The 20,237-nt window shown below is 43.9% G+C and overlaps 1 protein-coding gene across 1 annotated transcript in view; it reads left to right on the plus strand.

Moving 5' to 3' along the window:
• The first annotated feature begins 3,047 nt into the window (after positions 1 to 3,047).
• Positions 3,048 to 20,237, plus strand: part of WWC1 (WW and C2 domain containing 1) — an 83,043-nt gene continuing 65,853 nt past the window's right edge. The window contains exon 1 of the mRNA XM_081899119.1: positions 3,048 to 3,297. Coding sequence (XP_081755245.1) covers positions 3,179 to 3,297 — 119 coding nt within the window. The 5' untranslated portion in view covers positions 3,048 to 3,178. The remainder of the gene's footprint in view (positions 3,298 to 20,237) is intronic.

A 20,237-nucleotide genomic window follows, 5' to 3' on the forward strand; every position in this document is an offset into this window, starting at 1 on the left:
TTCCCTGTTCTGTATAGTAAACAACACTCCCTTTTACATAGGTAAAAACTATTATACCACTGAATCATCCACCCTCTGCTTTATTTGTACATGAGCCAATAGTCACCCATTACTTCATAAATCAAACATATTTTGAAAATGTCGAATTCTTTTGTTGTGACTGTCAGTGATAAGATGAACAATTAAGACTGTGCTCCTGTGTAGTGACATGACAGGTCTTACATCTGGGTAAACATTCATAGGATTCTATCCCTGTAAAACACAACTAATTCTATCAGATACACTTAAATCGGAGGTTTTCAACCTTTTTGAGTCCACAACTCCCATGAGCAACTACATTCTTTCTACGGCACCCCTGTGGGGCTCAGGAGCCCTGTTATGTCACCCCTTGCCTGCAGAGCTGGCAGGCTCTCACTCTTTTTTGAACACCCTTCCTTGTGGAGTGTTCCCTCAGCCTTGGGAGTCCTCTGGGTAGCTGCCGACGCCCCTGGTTTCTGAGCTGCCCTGTAGAGAGGTGCCTCTTCACACTACCCCAGGTGCCTGGGACTCATAGCTGTCAACATTCTCCTTTTTTAAAAGGGAAATTTCCTTATTCCGAATAGGTTCTCCCTTAAAAAAAGGGAAAAGTTGACAGCTATGCTGGGACTTGTCTGTCCAATCCCAACAGCAAGGGCTGGCTGGCTGGGCTTCCTTGCCGCTTGCTTGCTTACTCCAAGGCGGCCTCAGCATCTGGCAGCCAGTACCCCCTGGCCGGCACCATTCGCCTCTGGAGCTTGTAGCCAGGGCTGCTGCAAAGAACAGCCGCAAAAGCCTTTGAGAGGCAGAGACACAAGAGGTGGAGGCCACTGTTGCCCACAGCACCCCTGACCATCATTCAAGGCACCTTGGTACCACGGCACACTGGTTGGAAACCACTGACTTAAATGGATGGGCCTTATCAGAATTTTAAAACATGGGGGTGGGGAAAGCAATAAATTAAAACGTTGTCTTTAATATTAAAAAAACCCAAAAGAACTACAAGGTCAGAGTGGAGGAATCAACTTTTATTATCAGAGTTGAAAAATACATTTATTATAAAAAATAATGGTGTTGGCAAATGGCAACAGGGACCTTAACAGCTGTTCTAAATCAGATTGTTCAGCTTTATTATGAGACAAGAACTGCAGTGACAAGGTGAAGGGCAACTATTCTACATCCTAACAAAATACGTGGTCATTATTGGTGCTCTTCCTCCATATGCAGAGGCGCTTTCTTCTGATGCATCCTTGTGATTGGTGGAGTCATGCACTTGCCATGGCATCTGTGGTCGGCATAATGGCTTACACTACCTACCTATGTTTTATCTTAAAGTTTGCTGCATTTGTGTGACACCGTCAGCTGAGCATAGGTAATGCAAATGCTATTCTTGAGTGTGTTCAGTTTTTCCACTTCATTTGCAGCTTCCCATGAAATGGGCAGCTTAAAAAATGTTTGTTCAGCCTGAAGATCTGTGAAATTGAAAGGACTTATAAACAGTGTTAAGTTATAAATCAGTGTCATTTTTCAGGATATACAGAACCCCCCCCCCCATCCTTTGGCACATGCTTGTGGTGATACACAAGGCTGGCGCTCCTGTGTGTGGGTGGGTGTGTTCAGCTGTACATCTGGAAATGTGGGGGTGCTCGCTGGGAAAATTTCCATGTAGTGTCTTCAAGACTAACAGTTTTGATCACATGGATATTTTTGATGAAATAAGTTTATTTCCCAGGTATGTCTGCTGAAAGGTATATGGAAAATTCCCCGGAGGATAGCTGCAGCGAAAACAAAGTCCTGTGGCACCTTGAAAGAAAGTTACCAACTTTTTAAGGCGTAGGGGTAAGCTGCAGTCCTTTGCTGAAGTGGAGAGTCGCACCCCAAAGCTCAAGGTAATAATAATAATAATAATAATAATAATAATAATAATAATAATAAGTTGAGTTGCCACACGGCTCTTCGATGTTTTCCCCGGGATAAAGTCGGGGCAGCACCTCCTTCCCCCTCTTCGGCCGACAACAGGGGCCGTCCGTCCCGACGTCTCTCGAGTGTGTCTTCCCTTTTCCCCGTTTCCTTGGTGCCGCCTGCTTCCTCGACGACAACCTGTCTCGGAGCCAACGAGGCAGCCCCGTTAAGGGCTCCTCAGGTCTCCTTCTCAGTTCAGAGACTTCGCATAGAGGGAGATGCTCGGCGGGGGGGGGAACCGCCTCCCCCCTCCTCAGTGACCCCCAAGCAGCCTGGGAACTCCCCGCCCGCTCTCCGCAGATACCGGCAGTGGGGAAGCGCGTCCTCTCCAGTTGCCTGCGGGCAACTTTCCCATTAGCCGCAGAGAGGGAGGGCTGCGTGCGATCCCCCCCCCCCCCGCGCATCCCGTTCCTTCCAGGTTCGGGAAGGTTCTCCCAACCTGGCCAGAGGCTGGGGAGTATCTAAGGCTCCCCGTGGATTATCAGCTCCCCGCTCCAGGCAGGAGCAGTAGGAGGCGGCGGCGGCGCTTGTCTCCAGAGGGCTGGCCGTCTTTGCGCTAATAGCCGCCTCCGACACATTCCCCTCTGCGTGCGAGTGTGCGCGCGCGCCATGTAAGGTTGAGGCGGCTCTACTACCTGCATTACAGTAGCACCGGCGTGAGAAGGGGCGGAGGAGGAGGGGACAGAAGGAACCTGGGAGGCAGGCTCAGCATTGTGCGCGTCTCTCGCCGGAGCCATTCGACGGAGAGGGAGCTCGGCTGGCGGCACAAGAGAAAGCCTGGCGGAGAGCGTGGTGGGCTTGGCCCCGTCGAAGGACTAGCGCCGGCCTTGCAGCTCACGGGCTCCAGGGAACTTGCCGGCGAAGGGGAAAGAGGGGAGCCGGGTCTGCTCCTGGTGGGGACGGGCAGAGCCAGGCTCGACGGGGCTCTCCGGCTCGCTTGCAACACCTGGAGGACTCCAACTCGCCCCCGGCCCCCCCCCGTCCCTAGGGCCGCCCGGCTGAGGATGCGAGGCTCCCGCCCCGCCGGCTGCCTCGCTCTCGCCCCGCGGCCCGCCGCGGCCCCTCGCCCCGGCCCGCCGTGCCAGCTGCTGGGCTGGGCGGGGGGTTGCTGAGCTCTTTGCATGGGGCCGCTGCCGGGCTCGCTCGCTCTGTCTGTCTGCTGCTGCTGCCGGCGGCGGCGGCGGAGAAGGAGGAGGAGGAGATGCCCAGGCAGGAGCTGCCTTTGCCCGAGGGCTGGGAGGAAGCTCGCGACTACGACGGCAAAGTCTACTACATCGACCACGCCACCAAGACCACCAGCTGGGTGGACCCGCGGGACAGGTGAGGCAGGACGAGAGAGAGAGAGAGAGCCGGCTGGGAGGAGCTTGGCTTGCCAGGCGAGGGCAGCAGGTGCCTGAGCTCTCCCGGGCCAGGAGGGGAGCGACTTGGGGGCGAAGCGTGCGCTTCCACACGCCTCCATCTCGCCCCTCCTCCAGCACCGCGCGAAGCTAGTCAGCGGGAGGGGTGACTTGAGAGCAAGAGGGACGCGAGGATTTGGGCTGGCGGGGGGGGGGGAGGTGGGCTCGACTGTTTTCAATGCTTGGTCTCCGCTCTGGAAGATGCGAAGTTGTAGTACAGTTCAGAAAGGGGTTTCTGAGCATGTGCAAAGCGCCTTTCCCTCGGCCCTTAAATTACTCTAGATTTGAGGCGCGAGAACACAGACAGTGGGAAGCCTTAGCCCCTGGCACCTGTGTAGTTGTAAATGGCTGGAAGACACCATGGGAAGGAGACCTACTCTAGAAGCTGCCTGCCTTGTTCATATCAACTTGCCATATGGGACAAACCACTCACATGTAGCGTTTAGTACTCATAAGCTTTCAGAGGCCTGGGAGGGTACACTGCTGGTAACCTCAAGCTAATTGTAAGTATTTACTACATTTTTTTTTTAGACCTCTGCACACACTTTTCTGGTGGTGTGCATTATTTTCTTTATCCCACCCACATTTTATTCCCCAACCACCCTGTGAGGTAGATTAGGTTTACAGTGTGCGCTCCCAAACCACCTGGTGAGTTTCATTCCTGAGCTTTGTAGTGAACAAAGGTGTCCCAGAACCTGTCATTCTAGGTGCTTCTCCATTTGGTAGATGCATGTATATGAGATAGGCATGTGTGAAATGTTTACATGGGTAAGCACTTTACTTGTGGCCTATATCAAGTTTGTCTCAGTCCTAAACTGAACTGCACAAGTGGAAAGGCTGCTACAGACTTGTCACAGTTTTCTTTGCCTTTCCCATTTCACAACAAGAGCCTGACACCTTTCTATTTTAGCTTTAAGTTGTAAAAAGGCAAGGGGTGGGGAAGTTATGAGAATCAAGAAGAGTCTTGTCCTCTAATTCCAGAAATATGGCGTAGCCAGAGCTGTGGTTACCTGGTGCCCAGGGAAATCTGCTTGGGAAATCCACTCCCAAATCACATCAGGGACGCTTCATTCTATATTATTACAGCACAAGTTCTAAAGCTCAGCTTCGGCATGAAACTTTGAAATTCAGCATACCAGTCCCTATCCCAAGGGCTCCATTTTGCTGTCCTGCTGGTGGTTGTAGCGACTGCTTGCTAATAGGTACCCTTACCTTTTTGCAATTTGTACAGTGAATCCTGACATTTGAATGGGTTCCCAGATATTTATGTAAATTGAATGTTACCTGGAATGATGCTAGTCAGGACTATCTCCTTCCTCCATTTTTTAAGACTTGTCAGAACACAATTGCACCTGCTCAACTGAAGGTGTGTCTCAGGAAACTGGAGAAATCAAACAGGTGCATAGAACCTGTCAGACTCCTTGGTTGCTACATGCTAAGCCAATTTAGTTTATTTTTTTAAGGAACAGCTACATCAAAATTTGCCACCAGGAACACAATGATCTATTGCTTATAGGAGACTGTTGCCAAAAGCAATGATAATCTCTGTGCAACTACCTAAAATTACTTAGTTATCTTGCAGATTGCATTATGTAGAAGTTTTGTGAGGTGTACATGTTGGTTCCTCACTTGCCCCACTTCTGAAACACTTTATTCAGATGAAAACACTTTAGGACATCCCTGCTTATCTCTATTCTGAAGGCACCAACTGTCAAATCAGTATAAAATACCTATGTATGATAGTCTTAAGCAGTCCTTTTTTTCTAAAAAAATTTTAGGGGAACTCTCATTTTCCTACTCATATTGAAATACTGCCCCTCAATGAAGCCAAACTTAGATTCACAAAATGTTTAGGGGTATGCGTACCCCTGACTCCCCCCAGAAAAAAGTACTGGTCTTAAGTATGTATTAAGGTTCTGTTTGAGACGAAAAGAAAATACTTTAACGTTTAGAATATGGCTGGAATACTGGAAATTGTTCCAGAGCAAGATGAATGGTAGGAAGTGTAGAGCAAAAACTCTGTAAATGGACTGTTTTTGTGACCAGTATAAGATCCTATTCTATTTTGTGTTGGACCTCACTATATTGGGCTTTTACTTTTGCAGATGATAGTCTGGGCAGAGAGTTTGAGAGTGGAGAAGCTTTGTAGAATTTCTGTCATGAATACAGTATTCACACTGTTCTTTGGTCACATTCATGGCTGACAAACTTTTAAGTGTTTAGTATTTGGAGATTTATTTATTTATTTTCCTTTCCGTGGAGCTGTTTGGGTGTGAGTTAAAACAAGTATGTATTCTTGGAAATGTAATGCTGCTGTACACATTTGGGCAAAGCCCAAATATCACAAGTTGCCACTCCCAGATTGTAAGAACAGAATGCAGGTAATTTGGTTGCCTCATTGTTTTTAGTTGCAACAGCATAACGTCTTTGAAGGCGGAAAACCTGAAATTTGGCAAAGGTTCGCTTTGTGTTTTAATTAAAAGTGTTGGAAATTAAGATTTTAATAGCACTATAAAATATTCAAGTGCAGAACTAAAAATGTGTATTTTGTTGTGCCTTGCTACTCTTTCTTCAATACCAGTTTAGTTCAGAAAACCTTCAAAAACCCTATTACACCAGTTTTGCTATCTTAGCAATCAACTGCATTTTGATTCTATATATGCAGACAAACGTTGATTTTGTTGAGATGTACAAAATATCATAGTGTTTGCTTCTAAAGTTAAGCAATTAGAACATTAATGTGGGTGCTGGATTTGGAGCAGCTGTGCAGGATGAACAGTCCAGAACATCTGGAGGGCTCCATGTTGGGGAAGAGTGATCTAAATAATTTTTATCTATTTATTGCTGAGTCACTTATTGCTTTATTTTTTTTCCTCTTTCCAATTCTCTCTCTTTTGACCTCTTCTCTGTAAGTTTAAAAGTTCATGGTACTTCTGTGAAAGGTATACAGTTCATATGATACAGTGTAGTGTATATGAAATTTTAGATAACATTTAACTCCTTTTGCAAAAGATTGCTTCTATCCTCCTTCCAGCAAAGTTAGGCAAATATTGTAACCAGGCATATTTATTTATTTATTTATTTTAAAAATATGCCTCAAAAAGAAAGGTTGATCCAAATATAGCTTTGTATTTCCATTAAAAATACTAATCGTGCATGGGCAAGAAATTTCAGACTTTGTGCCTTGTCATCTTGAATTTTTAATCTTGTGCAGCTTAAGCTTAATGAACAATTAGTTTTCAAAAGGTACTGAAATAATGTAAACAACCGAAAGACTTGTGCATATGAGGTGTGGCTTCAGAAATCCTGTTGTCAATATTTTGTTCTATAACAAATACCTTGAAGGAACACTGCTGTGTATTTGATTTCACAGGGTGGCAGTGCACCAGTTTCTCTGTTCTTGTAGTTTTAAGGTGACCTAAGAACTTGTATAGCTTCAGTCTTGAGGGTGAATGGTTTTGGTCCATCTAGGCTTTTAAGGACCATGTTGCTTTCCACAAAAAATATGTCATATGCACAAATGGGATGGTATAACAATAGTTAAAGTGATTGCTTTCTTTGTTCTCAACGTGGTTGGGTCAATCTAGCAACACTTAGTTATGTAAACTATATTGCATCCTGGAATCCTAATAATATATATAAAATATATCTCATAAATCCATAATTGCAAGAATGTAGTAGTCCTCGTTTTATGTGCACATCTAGGATGCCACTTCACATTTCCTATGTTATGTTCGTGAGAACATAAGAGAGCATGGTTTTGAAGTATGCTTGTAGAGAAAATGCACAGAAATATATTGTGAGCAATAAAGGACTCTAACTGGGGTGGGGGAGAGTAACCTAGGTGTAGCTTTTAGTGAAAGCTGGGTGTGGGCTTTGAAGACCTAGGTTCAAAGCCCTGCTCTGACCATAAGAAGCTCATCTGGTAACCTTGAGCTCTTGCCTCAAGCTGTCTAATATAGAGTGGTTGTGAGGATAAAATGGGAATGATCTCATGTACATCATTCTGAACTCACTAAAGGGAAAGGAGTGTGTGGGGGAATACATATCCCTAAATTAAATACCTAGATTGGTAGGGGGATCTGCCTCCTTGATGTAATTTCTATATTGCTTTCTGTGTCCCCCCTCCTTTCATTGTCAAGTACAGTGGTAGGTCCAGGGGTCCGTTCTTAACCTGAAACAGTTCTTAACCTGAGGTACCACTTTAGCTAATGGGGCTTTCCGCTGCCACTGTGCTGCCGCCGTGTGATTTCTGTTCTCATCCTGAGGTAAAGTTCTTAACCTGAGGTACTACTTCCGGGTTATCGGAGTCTATAACCCGAAGTGTTTGTAACCCGAGGTGTTTGTAACCCGAGGTACCACTGTACTTTATTGCAGTTGCCTAGGTAACTTAAATATTTGCAAGTTAATATACAGTATCTTTTCTGTGCTTTTCTTCTGTTACCAAGATTAGTTTAAGGAGTAGAAATTAGGGTTCCATATGCGTGATTGTATGAAAGGTTTATTAAAAAAACAAACGCCTGTGCACACAAAACGTTGCCATGAGCAGAAACAAAGGGAAATGAGGGCTGAGAATTTTAATCTTGAACAATTAAAATGCTAGATCACTGCTGATCTTGAAACATTCATACATGGACATTTTCAAGCGTTTATATACCCTTTAAAACATTATTTACAAGGTTCATGAAGCATTATGCTTACTTAGCGCTGGTGCAGTAAATTACGGTATACTAGTAAATGCTAAAGTCAAAGCACTCTTCAGTATAGTCCTAGTGATAGTCATTAAACCAGAGCGTGCATTTGTATGTGGGCATAGATCCCAACTTCCTGCAAGTGGAAGGTTGGCAGAAAGAGGCTGGGAGGCGATTGCCACTTCCTCTTTACTCCTTTGAACCCAAATAATGGAATGAATCCATGTCACCACATATTACCTTTCACAAAACTAATGTTCTCCAACAATTCCTTTGTTTCTTAAACACTGTTTATTTCCCTCTGCATTTTTGAATTGACTCATCTACATTCTATCTGATCTTGCAGTGTTGTTCAATCTATATGGAAATTGCTCCTCATCTTTTTCTGACCTTGCTATCGAGGCAGCATCTGTGGTGAAGCAGAGGTTTTAATTTAACTATTAGCAATAAACCATCCAGCTTTAATTTAAGGCAGTCAGAGTCTTGCCAACTAGTGACTGTGTAATTCTTCTGTGGCAACACTGCCTAACTATACGCTCCCTAAGAGCATAAACCAGGAATGGGGGAGCCTCAGCCCCTAGGGCCAAATGCTGACCCATAATCCTCTCTGTTGGGCCCTCCCAACTCTCCAAAGGCCACACCCTCTTTCTTCAGAGCACATCCTTCACAGGTCTTTCCCCTTCCCCTCCTGAATGCTTTCACCTGGCTGAACAGTGTCCTTGAATTGCGATAATGTCTCTTGCTTGCCTGAATGTAGAGAGGTATTGTGTGTGTGTGTGTGTGTGTGTGTGTGTGTGTGTGTGTGTATCTATATACCTCTGACTTGCGTGGCTGGATTGTAGCCTCCACAAAGGTAGGAGTCACATCCACTGCTCCGCCTACTTTTGTTTCTAGATGCACTCACTTTGTTTCTGGCACTGCCTTGCTGCAGGCATGTGGCCCCTGCACGGTCTCCCACAAAGGGGATGCAGCTTACAAGGAGTTCTCTGTTTCTGTCTCTCTCTTGCGCACACACACAGCACTCAGCCATGCAGCTCTGTAGGATTACGCCAAAGTTTGTATTGCAGGCAATCTTTGATCACCAGCTGAGTCCTGGCTCCAGTATATTGTTTTTCTAGCAGGTATTCAATTTTTGTTTTACAAGTTTTGATTACCATAGCTGATAAATATTACTTGTGAGGAACTGCAAGGGGTGGAGACAAATAATGCATCTAATTTTGATTTGGCTTCCAAAAAAACATGAAACCCAAGCTTTAAAGCTTTCTGTCCTAAGGTTCTGGAGAGAAATTTGAATATGTGAAGGCAAATATTGCTGATACTTGTTCCCAATGCCAGTTAAGCCAGCGTCAATTTAAAAAAAAAAGAAAAAAGCTGTTGAGTGCTTAAAGTGTGTTAACATTGGCATTCTGAAGATGAGCTTATCCCAGCCTGGCTTCCAAGTTAGAAAGACCGCTGGAGTAATGTGGGGCAATGGCTGTGACAAAATAAACACATTTCTCAGCAAGGCTTCAATGTGAATGCTTCCTCTGATGTTATACTGCTTTATAAGTGCTGTTTAAAAAACTCGCTTTTTGAAAATTGTTGTATTTGGTTTATATTGTGCTAAGTATGTTCACTTGAACCCCACCAGAAGGATTTAAGGTGCACTTAAGTTGCTCGTCTTGGAAACATGCTTTCTTAATACAGTTTTAATAGTTCTTAGGTTTGAGGTGCGCTCTCTCTCTCTCTCTCTCTCTCTCTCTCTCTCTCTCTCTCTCTCTCTCTAACTGTCAAATATACTTCTCAGTCTTCTGGAAAAGTTACAATACTCTGGTGGGGGTGGAGAATCAAAGCACTCTTTCTCTTCATTGTCCTTTTCAATTCCCCTCCCCTTCCCCCAATAGACTTTCAGATTGGAACTACCTTGCAGTATTTCAGTTTAGTGATGTTCTGTTCTGTTTCTGTTGATCGGCTGATGTGAAATGTGTTCTGTTGGTACTGTAGCTGAATTCATTCTCCAGAGAAGGCTGGATAAGTAGCCAGCTTTGGCTAGGGTCCGTCATGAGTGCAGTTTTTGGTTGATTTTGCTTTGCTACCCAGTCAAGAAAGGGCAACAGCAGGCATTGGATTGGGAAAGTCTGCAGCTGCATAAGCTGCAGTTCTGCCAAAAAGAATAATGAGAGCAGTCAAGAAAAGGAACAAAAGCAGCTGAGAGATGCCCCACATCTCTGAGATTTTTTTCTTTACACACTGGGTTTTCATTTGCAAATTGGCCCTGTGGTATTTGTTGTTTGTGCTTCTCACTGCACTTTCTTCTTCTTCTCAAATCACTTTCTTTGAGAACTCTTATTTTGTTTAACTAAATTTAATTGCATTTCACTGAGGCACCTTTTAACTACTAATTTCAAACCTAAAGTGAATTTCTGAACTATGTTTATAACTGAGATTTTCTACCTTAAAAAAATAAATGATTTACCTATATATAACTGTTTAGCATTTATGTAACAGACAATACAAGTGAAGATCAAAGTACCATACTTTACACCTATAAACTCATGAAGGTACTTTGCAATAATCATAACTGATTGTATATCTCTCTGTAGGCCCATGTTTAAAATCTTATCCTAGCTGTTAAGCACTTATAAATAACATCCTTGCTGTAGCAATTGGAATAAAATATTTGAATACTGTGTGTTTTCCTTTCAAAACACATTTTACAATGACTGTGTTTAGTACAAAGTACATTTTTTTGGTACTAAAAGACAGATAACAAAGAAGAATATCAAACTGAGACTTTTGTGTATGTGGGCTATATTCCCCTCCCCCCCCCCCAGTGAGGCTATAAATGTGGTTTGGGTCATTTTAATGTGGGTTTTTCAAGAGTTTCGAGAAAAGTCAGGATTTAGTAATAGAGATGTTGTTTCTGCTCTGGGAATTTAACATTTGAAGTCTTGCGGAAAATGCTGTGTTTGGTAATTTGGCACATGTCTCATTTCTTCATCTTACATGGCTCTACAGCAAGCAAGAGTGATGGCTTAATTAGGGGTAGCCTGTGGTAGTCAGTGGCTGTGCACATGGTTACTAGCTTAAAATACAGTGAGGTAGTTCTTTCTTGCTGCTGGTTTGAAGCTGGCTCGGGAAAAACCCATACAGAAAACCCAGGATAGATGTGGATGGTGGCTAACGTGTATACATGGCTTTCCAAATCAGCAGTGGGATTGAACCCGGGGGGCAGAGTAGGTGGGAGAGTGTACATAGGCAGTGTGAAGGAGGAAGTCCAGGCTGCTTGAATCAGAGACTATTGTACAGTATTGTATTGGCTTGTATTGGCTTGTAGGGTTGCACGCGCTGAATGTTAATGACTAGAATAGGATAGTATTACATTGTTTATCTATTTCTTTAAACAATGCACGTACCACTTAACTGCAGTTGTCTTATTGGAATTGGTTCTTCTTCATAGAGCAGGATTGCTAAGCTGATGCCCCAGGGATCTTATCAGGCCCTTTGAAGTAGGGATGCAGAGACCTCTTTCAGCCTGAGGACCACATTCTCTTGTGGACAGCCTTGCAGGGCTGCATGCCAGAGACAAAAGTGGGTAGCGCAACGAAGTCTTTTGTTTAATAGCCTTAATAAAGTCAGATATAATGGCAAGAGCCATTATCACAGTCCAGTGACGAGAGTAAGGGCCAGATGGAGATTCCTCGAGGGCCACAATTGGCCTCTGGGCCTGACATTCTCCATTCCTGCTCTAATGTGACATGAGTGACATGAGTGATACACTTCCATACAGATTATTGACCTATCCTCATGTCTGGTAAGTTGATGTCTTTAATATAGCAAAAGAGCTGACCTATCAGTAGTACTGTCTTAGCATTAGACCGCCCTTCTAATTAAATTAAATCTACAACAATACCTCAGTGTGACTTGTAGTCCAAATGTGGGGCTGCCCTTGGGTCTGGTTCGGAAGCTCCAGCTGCTGCACAATGCAGCCGCCGGACTGCTGATGGCAGCATCTGGTCAAGAACATGTGAGACCACTGTTGTTGTTTTTTAAGCCATGTATTACCCTCGGGTTTCAAACCGCTGTGGGCGATTGCAGGATCCAAGCAATGCATTGGTCAATCAATCAAACCGCTGGGCTAAGCTGGCTCATGTGACACCATTGTTAAAACACCTGCACTGGCTGCCCATCTACTACCAAGTTCAGGATTCTTGTTTTAATTTACAAAGCCCCAAACAACTCTGGTCCAGGGTACCTCAGGTCCAGGGTACCTGAACCCTTATATCCCAGCTTGATCATTGAAATAATCTGTGGGAGCCTTATGGGCCATTCCTCAATTTGCTGAGGCTCATTTGACAACAAGAAACTGTGTATGTAGGGTCATCGGCCCAGTTCTGTAGAATACTCTGCCAACAGAGATTCAGCAGGTGACTTCTTTGCCAACTTTTAAATGCCTGCTGAAAACTTTTCTATTCCACCAGGCTATACAGGCAGCTAAGAAAACATCCTTCCACAAAGGTTAAGTGATGTCTGTTTTAAACTTTTTATGGTTCTATTCTATGGTTTTGATATCTATTTATGACAAATTGGTATATACAGATTTTTATAAATAAAAAACAATATTAAATGCCTTTATAAATATTATATACCTTTAAAGAATATCCTTAAGGAAACTGACATAAAACTGCAATGGCATTTTCCAGTGCTGTATTCTGGAATGTATATACAGAAGGTTGGGTGCACCTTCTGAATTTGGATATTGTTGTTAAAACCTTCATGTTTAAGAGGTATCAAGATTTCCCATAGACAGTTTCTAAAACTAGCTCATTTAGGTTGCAAAGCTTGTGAACATAGGAAGTTGTGTTATTCAAACCATTGGTCCATCTAGCTTCATACTGTTCACACTGACTTGTAGTGGCTCTCCAGGGTTTGAGGCAGGGAGATGCCAGGCATCGCATCTTTTGCACACAAAGCATGTGCTCTTCTACTTGCATCATATTAGTTCCACAATGGTTGTTTGTTTTGTATGAGTAATAATCAGTGTCACTGATTTATGAGATCAGCCATATTTACGGAACTCCTAAAGAACAATCCTATGCTAATACTCCTCTTTCCGATTGCATGTGTTCCTGTAGCCTATGGTGATTCTAGTTCTACATTCTCATGTTGCATCTACTTGGGTGCAATCACCCTCATTGATTTATAAATCTTGTACGCTTTATTGGGATTTCTGTAAAAAAAATTTATATATAAGTAAATAGGTCTTCCTCATAACGCGAGACAGAATACTTTATTTTGTTGTTGTCTAACTGTATAAAGGTAAAGGTAAAGGTACCCCTGCCCGTAAGGGCCAGTCTTGACAGACTCTGGGGTTGTGCGCCCATCTCACTTAAGAGGCCAGGGGCCAGCGCTGTCCGGAGACACTTCCGGGTCACGTGGCCAGCGTGACAAAGCTGCATCTGGCGAGCCAGAGCCGCACACGGAAACGCCGTTTACCTTCCCGCTGGTAAGCAGTCCCTATTTATCTACTTGCACCCGCTAGGTTGGCAGGCGCTGGGACCGAGCAGCGGGAGCGCACCCCAGCCTCAAAAGCATTCAGAATACTGTTTATTAAGCTGACACTTGGATTTTCCACAGGTTTTAGCTCATCTGTGTGTACACTAATTAGAAGGAAGTCAACTAACGGAGCAAAACAGGATTGCTTATCATTTGTTCAGTAAATTATTATATGCCCGGGCTGCTTAGTCAGGTAAAATACTGCAATGATGAAATGCCAAAATTTAATTGTATTTACAAATTGTCTAAATCCTTTGAACATTTCTATCTTGATTTGTTTGATTTTGTTTTGCTAACTGTTCCTTGTTGTAGAATCTTAATTCTTTTATGTCTGAGGGTTAGCCAGATGGCCCAATAAGGCTTTGCTTTTTAACCCACTGCCTTTGTGAGCTGTGTTGTCTACAAGCATTTCAGCTTCTGACACTTGGGTTCCACACATACTGTCTTTTCAGTTATATGTATTTAGAAAATAATAGTGAGTCAGAAAATCTGCAAAGTTTTCAACCTCTGAAACAGGCTTCATGGAATTTTTATTTGCATACATAAACTACTGTCCAAGTACTGCCACATCTCTGTGTGTATTGTGTGAACACCATAGTGATTGGTGGCAGGGAACGTCTTCCAGAAGATTTGTAAGGAAAGAGGGAGCAGGTGGGTTGGGCTGTGCAGATGGATAGGGCTGCTTGCATCAAGCGCAGCCCGTGACCTGACTCTGCCTGGGCAGTGACCTTACCAGCAGGAAGTGGAGAAACTGCAAGGCTGCTTCAGTCAAGGCCAAAACTCTGACGCTAACAGTCACTAACAATGACAGAAACCGTTGACGGATGATATCAGGCCTGCAACGAGTGTACCCAAGCAGCTTCAAAAGTTACCAGTATAGATGCCAACAGGGAAGAAATGGCAGATTTTCCAGGCATGGGGTTAATGAAAGGTTTCTTCGCTGGACTAGGTTCAAGCAAAAGCTGAACATATTCTGTGTCAGGGCTGAGTGCTTAAATGGTATGTTTGATGAAAGACCTGGTAATATGAGAACCTATACTTTCATTGTCAAAGGGATGCGGGTGGCGCTGTGGTCTAAACCACAGAGCCTAGGGCTTGCCGATCAGAAGGTTGGCAGTTTGAATCCCCGCGATGGGGTGAGCTCCCGTTGCTCGGTCCCTGCTCCTGCCCAACCTAGCAGTTTGAAAGCACGTCAAAGTGCAAGTAGATAAATAGGTACCGCTCCAGTGGGAAGGTAAACGGCGTTTCTGTGCGCTGCTCTCGTTTGCCAGAAGTGGCTTACTCATGCTGGCCACATGACCCGGAAGCTGTATGCCGGCTCCCTTGGCCAGTAAAGCGAGATGAGCGCCGCAACCCCAGAGTCGTTCGCGACTGGACCTAAGGTCAGGGGTCCCTTTATCTTTACTTTCATTGTTGTTAAAAAGTGGATTCCTAGCTTTAGGATACAGAATTAGTTGTCATGTGTGGTCAGTACCTGGTGAAAATGCAGAGTGAGGGATAAACAGGACTTGCAGTGGTCCAGAAGTGGGGTACGTCAAGCACAAGAGCTCCAGTCCCATCTGGGACTGGCTGAAAACAGGATATTACATTTGGAACTGATATTTTGCCTAAATTGGTATAGAGAATGGAAAGTGAAGAACATCCTTGCTTTTAGAGAGTAGGGAGGTGAGACTTGTCAGAATAAATATGGAAGATGTATAAGGAAACAGTTCTACTTATTCTTGCACAAGGTGTGCTCTGATAGTGGTTAGTGAGATGGAACTTAAAGTTAAGACAAGAGTGTGAAAGAATACTAGAGAAAATGAACATGCATGAATGACCCTGGACTCTGCCTAAAAGAATCTATGAAGCCATTATGTGTGAGGTCAAAGTGACATTCTACATGGTTAAATATTAGTTATTTATGACTACAAGTAACTAAGGAATGCAAAAAATGTATGTGTTGCTGTTTGGCAAGTGGTATGCTATTGTTCTTTGACCCTTAACTACTGGAGACATTACATTGCGTTCAGTATTGATGAACTAGCGGCCTTGCCATTTTTACTCCAGAATGGTAATTCTGTCTTCCAAATCTGTGTACATAGCATCTTACATTTAGAAGATACTAGCCTGATGACTGACTGTGACCTAAATTGAGTTGGAACGTTGTAATCAACCATTCACACAGCAACAGTCATGGCTTGTTGCTGTTGGTGGAAATTTCTGAGCTAAGAGGACCTTTTGCTTCTTAAGAAGTGGTCCCACCTTCCATTTCACATGACACCTACTTTTTAACACACACACACACACACGTAGATGATCTATGTCTGACTCTAGGCAGCTCTTGGGATCCTGGCTACATTAAACCTGTTTTCTATAAAATATACTCAAAAGCAACTCAATAGAAAGGTAGCAAAATGCAATTTTAAAATATCAGTAAAAAATTAATATGATAACATTTTCCATTAGATATGCTGTATGCATAAAATACACCAACTGGATTATCTCTCCCTTTCCCCTTGATCTAAATTGAAGCTTAATGTTGTGGAATGTGGAGGATTCTACCATCATGCACCTCTCCCGGCTCTCCATCTGATTGGCACTCTGATTTTATGTTCCTCAGCTGCTTCCTGTGCTAATTGGCAGGGGAGTGAAAATGGACTTGGAGGCTGCATAGAAGAAACCAGGAGTTTTGCATGTGGCCTTGGGATGTGACCTGGGTTGTCCATATGTGACTTCTATACTTCCTATGCTGGTAGTTAAGCCCCTTAAATATGACATCACTTAATCTACTTGTGATCAAGCTGCACCAAAGGCTTAGAAATCAATTAAGTGGTTTTCTGGTTCACATTGTCCTAATTCAGACTGAACCCTGCGGAGTTATTTCATGGTTGGTCACAGCCTTGTATGTATTAATAAGTCATTTACCATGCCAGAAATAGCAATTCTTGCTTATGGTACATGTAAATCACAACACTGCTGCTATAAATAAAACTTACAGAAATTATTTAGTGTCTTGGGTCCATTCATAAGTTCTTCATATGTCTTTTTTTACTTCAAGTGCAAAACTAGATAGTTATCCAATGCTACCCCTTTCTGGTGCATTTCTATCATTTGAAGTGGCAAGGGATGCATTTCAAAAAAGGTGTCCAGTGATTGCCTCTTCAATAAGTGTTTATAAAACAGATATGATGCTTTAAATCTTTAACTTCAAAGCATATTTTCTAACAAGAACCCCACTTTTCTAAAAAGAAAAAAAGAATGTTGCTATGTTTAAAAACATGTTAAAGTCACTGCTGAGAAAAAAATGTTTCCAATATTATTTTTTTTAAATGACCTGCATTTGATCTGTTGAAAGCAGCATTTTCTACTCAGTTCGAAAACATCACTAGGTGCAGATGGTAAAGGTAAAGGGACCCCTGATCGTTAGGTCCAGTTGCGGACGACTCTGGGGTTACGGCGCTCATCTCGCTTTACTGGCCGAGGGAGCCGGCGTACAGCTTCCGGGTCATGTGGCCAGCATGACTAAGCTGCTTCTGGCAAACCAGAGCAGCGCATGGAAACGCTGTTTACCTTCCCGCTGGAGTGATACCTATTTATCTACTTGCACTTCGTGCTCTCGAACTGCTAGGTTGGCAGGAGCAGGGACCGAGCAACGGGAGTTCACCCCGTCGCGGGGATTTGAACCTCCTACCTTCTGATTGGCAAGCCTCAGGCTCTGTGGTTTAACTCACAGCGCTACCCGCGTCCCTTAGGTGCAGATGGACTCTGTTGTATTTCTGAACTCCCTGGCTTCTGTGATTACCTTGACATTTGAGTGATATGTGGGAGGATATGTAAAGTAGCATCCAATGCATTGTTAGATGCCAAAGGATACCACAGCACATTGATTTCATTGTGCTGAAGAACAACGTGCAGACTCCACAAAGGGCTCTGCTGCACTCCTGTTGCTCTTCAGAGGTGTAGGAATCAGACATTTAAAACGAGGACAACTAAAGTGTGAAGCCAGTGGGGGTGGAGAATCCAAAATGAAAACAGTGTTTCTGAAGGTTGACTTTCTAAAGCATTATTAGATGGTCTGGTAAATACGCCAAGAGAGTGCCAGATGGGGATGCTCTTCTGAGCTGCCTGCTGGTTACTGCTGCTGCCATAGTGACAAGAGGCTTCCCTCTGAGCAAGTGCAGAATCTCCAGGGACTTTAGATTGGATTATGTGCTTTGTGATAAATTGCCTGAATGGGAGCAAGACTGGATGGGAGTCCCTGCTGCTGTAATCTTGGTTTCATTCAAGATGGTCACAATTTAGTCTGAGATCCAGAAACAACTATAAATTTGGTGGCAAGTGGGTTTTGTTTTTATATTGCTGCAAACTGTACCACCGCTGTCTGGAATGTATGTTGTGGTGCTTTTAAAATGGTGCCTTTTTTCCACTATAGCCTCAACATGTCTGCTGCTTGTTTCCCCCTCTCTCTCCACTCCTGGACATTGTGAGAAGAATGTTTTGAGGGATATTTAGTTAAGCTCTGTATATGTGATTGTGGGAGAAAAATAGCCAACCACACGAGTTAAGTTACTTCTATTTTAACTTTGTTTTCCCCCCTGTATGTTTTTGACGCCTTATATTAAATATGTGATTCCTTATGATCAGTTTGACTTAATTTTCAATCAGATATGCATTTCCTCAACTCTTTATAACAAGGCATGCACCATACGACCTGAGCAGACCGCATGGACCTGTTGACTACTGCTTAATGGTGTAATTGTCACAGTCTCTGTATGAACTTCATACATCTTATTTCGCTCTGACCTACACTGTTTACAACCTCCCAGGTACTCATGTGTATTTATACTAGCAAGTCAGGATAAGGCTAAATGCATCTGATGAAGTAGACTGTAGTGCATACAAGCTTATGCTGAAATTTCCACAAGCCTCTGCTGCGTTTGCTGCAACATAGCTCCTTGAAAATTCAGCATACAGCTTTCTGCAAATATACCGTATTTTTCGCCCTATAGGACACACTTTTCCCCCTCCAAAAATGAAGGGGAAATGTGTGTGCGTCCTATGGGGCGAATGCAGGCTTTTGCTGAAGCCTGGAGAGTGAGAGGGGTCTGTACGCACCAACCCCTCTCGCTCTCCAGGCTTCAGGAAGCTCTCCGCAAGTCGTGGGAGCCCGGCGCAAAGTCGCACAGCTCTGCCACGGCTTGCGGAGAGCTGCCTGCATCCTGAAGCCTGGGGCGCGCTGAGCTCAGTGCGCCCCGGGCTTCAGGCAGATATCTGCAAGCCTGGGGTGACCGGCACGACTTCCCACCGGGCTCCCTAGGCTTGCGGATAGCAGCCTGTTCTGGGGGCTGGGTCAGGGGAAACTCGGGCTTCATCCACCCCAGCCCTGCACCCAGGAAAAAAATAATTTCCCCCCTTTATTCCCCCCCCCAAAAAAAACTAGGTGCGCCCTATGGGCTGGTGCACCCTATGGGGCAAAAAATACGGTACTTTAAAAATGACGTCTGCACAAGCATTTTACTTTCTTTTACTTCCTATAATGCTTGTCAGATTTTCAATGTATGTTCACCTATAGCAGGAGTGGGAAACCTGTGGCCCTCCAGATATTGTTGGGATCTATAAATTCCAATTGTTGGTCACACTAGTTGGGGCTGATGGGAGTTGGAGTCTTACAGCATCTGGAGGGGCCTGTCCTGACCTAACCACTAGCTGTGAATGAACTGCAATGGACTGATCTCTCACCTCACCAAAGGACAGGTGAAATTTCCTCTCCTTTGACACTTTTGGGAACCAGTGGCCTTGTTTGGAGGACATTACTTTCCTCTCTGTATGTGGTGAGATAGAGAGCAGGCCTTGGTTTACCGTACATACATCACATACCAAAACTGTTCCTGGAAGGTATACTTCAAACACAAACAATTTGAATGTTCCTCCTTGTTTAAATAATAATAACAAATCATTGGACATAAAAAAATAGCATGTTGGGGGGAAATATTGGCTTAAAGGTCCTTGAAATGTAATTTTCTTTATGCCTAGATAAACTGTTTCCCTGTATTTTGTAAAATCACAAATCCCCCATCCCGTCTTGCAGTGTATAGTGATACAGCCCAGCAATGGAGTGCTTACATGAACAAGTTGTGTGCAGACTGTCCCCTTAGTTCTCTGTAGTATAGTGCTTGGTCTTAGCAGCCCTATATTACTACAACAGAGAATCTTACAGAACCTGAAATCTTAACAGGTTTGTTTGTGGTCTAGGACTCCGATGAAGTGGATTGCGGTCCATGTCTCAATTAAAATGCTAGTATTTAAAATTACCCAGAACTCTTTGTAGAATGTTTAAAGATTTCTCCCCCCTATGTTTCCTGTTCCTACAGGCAATTCGCTTTTTCATAAGTTTCAGAAGCAGTGTAATTTGGATTCCTTAGGGCGGCGGCGGCGGTGGGGGCTTGATAATCAGGTAGCTATGTACATGCACCAGAAGGACTCTTGGTTTATATAGTATTGGCTCAGTGGAATGTGACAGCTTGATCCGGTATCCAGGTTACATGGAGGGTGGGAATGTAAACAAGAGCCCATGGCCACATTCCTGGGATTTCACTTCAGTTGAGAGAAGGAGGGAAATGAACATGATCTCAAGTACTTGAGAGTTCGGATCAAG

Source organism: Podarcis melisellensis (genome assembly GCF_964234715.1).
Source record: "Podarcis melisellensis genome assembly, chromosome: 2".
Lineage (NCBI taxonomy): Eukaryota > Metazoa > Chordata > Lepidosauria > Squamata > Lacertidae > Podarcis > Podarcis melisellensis.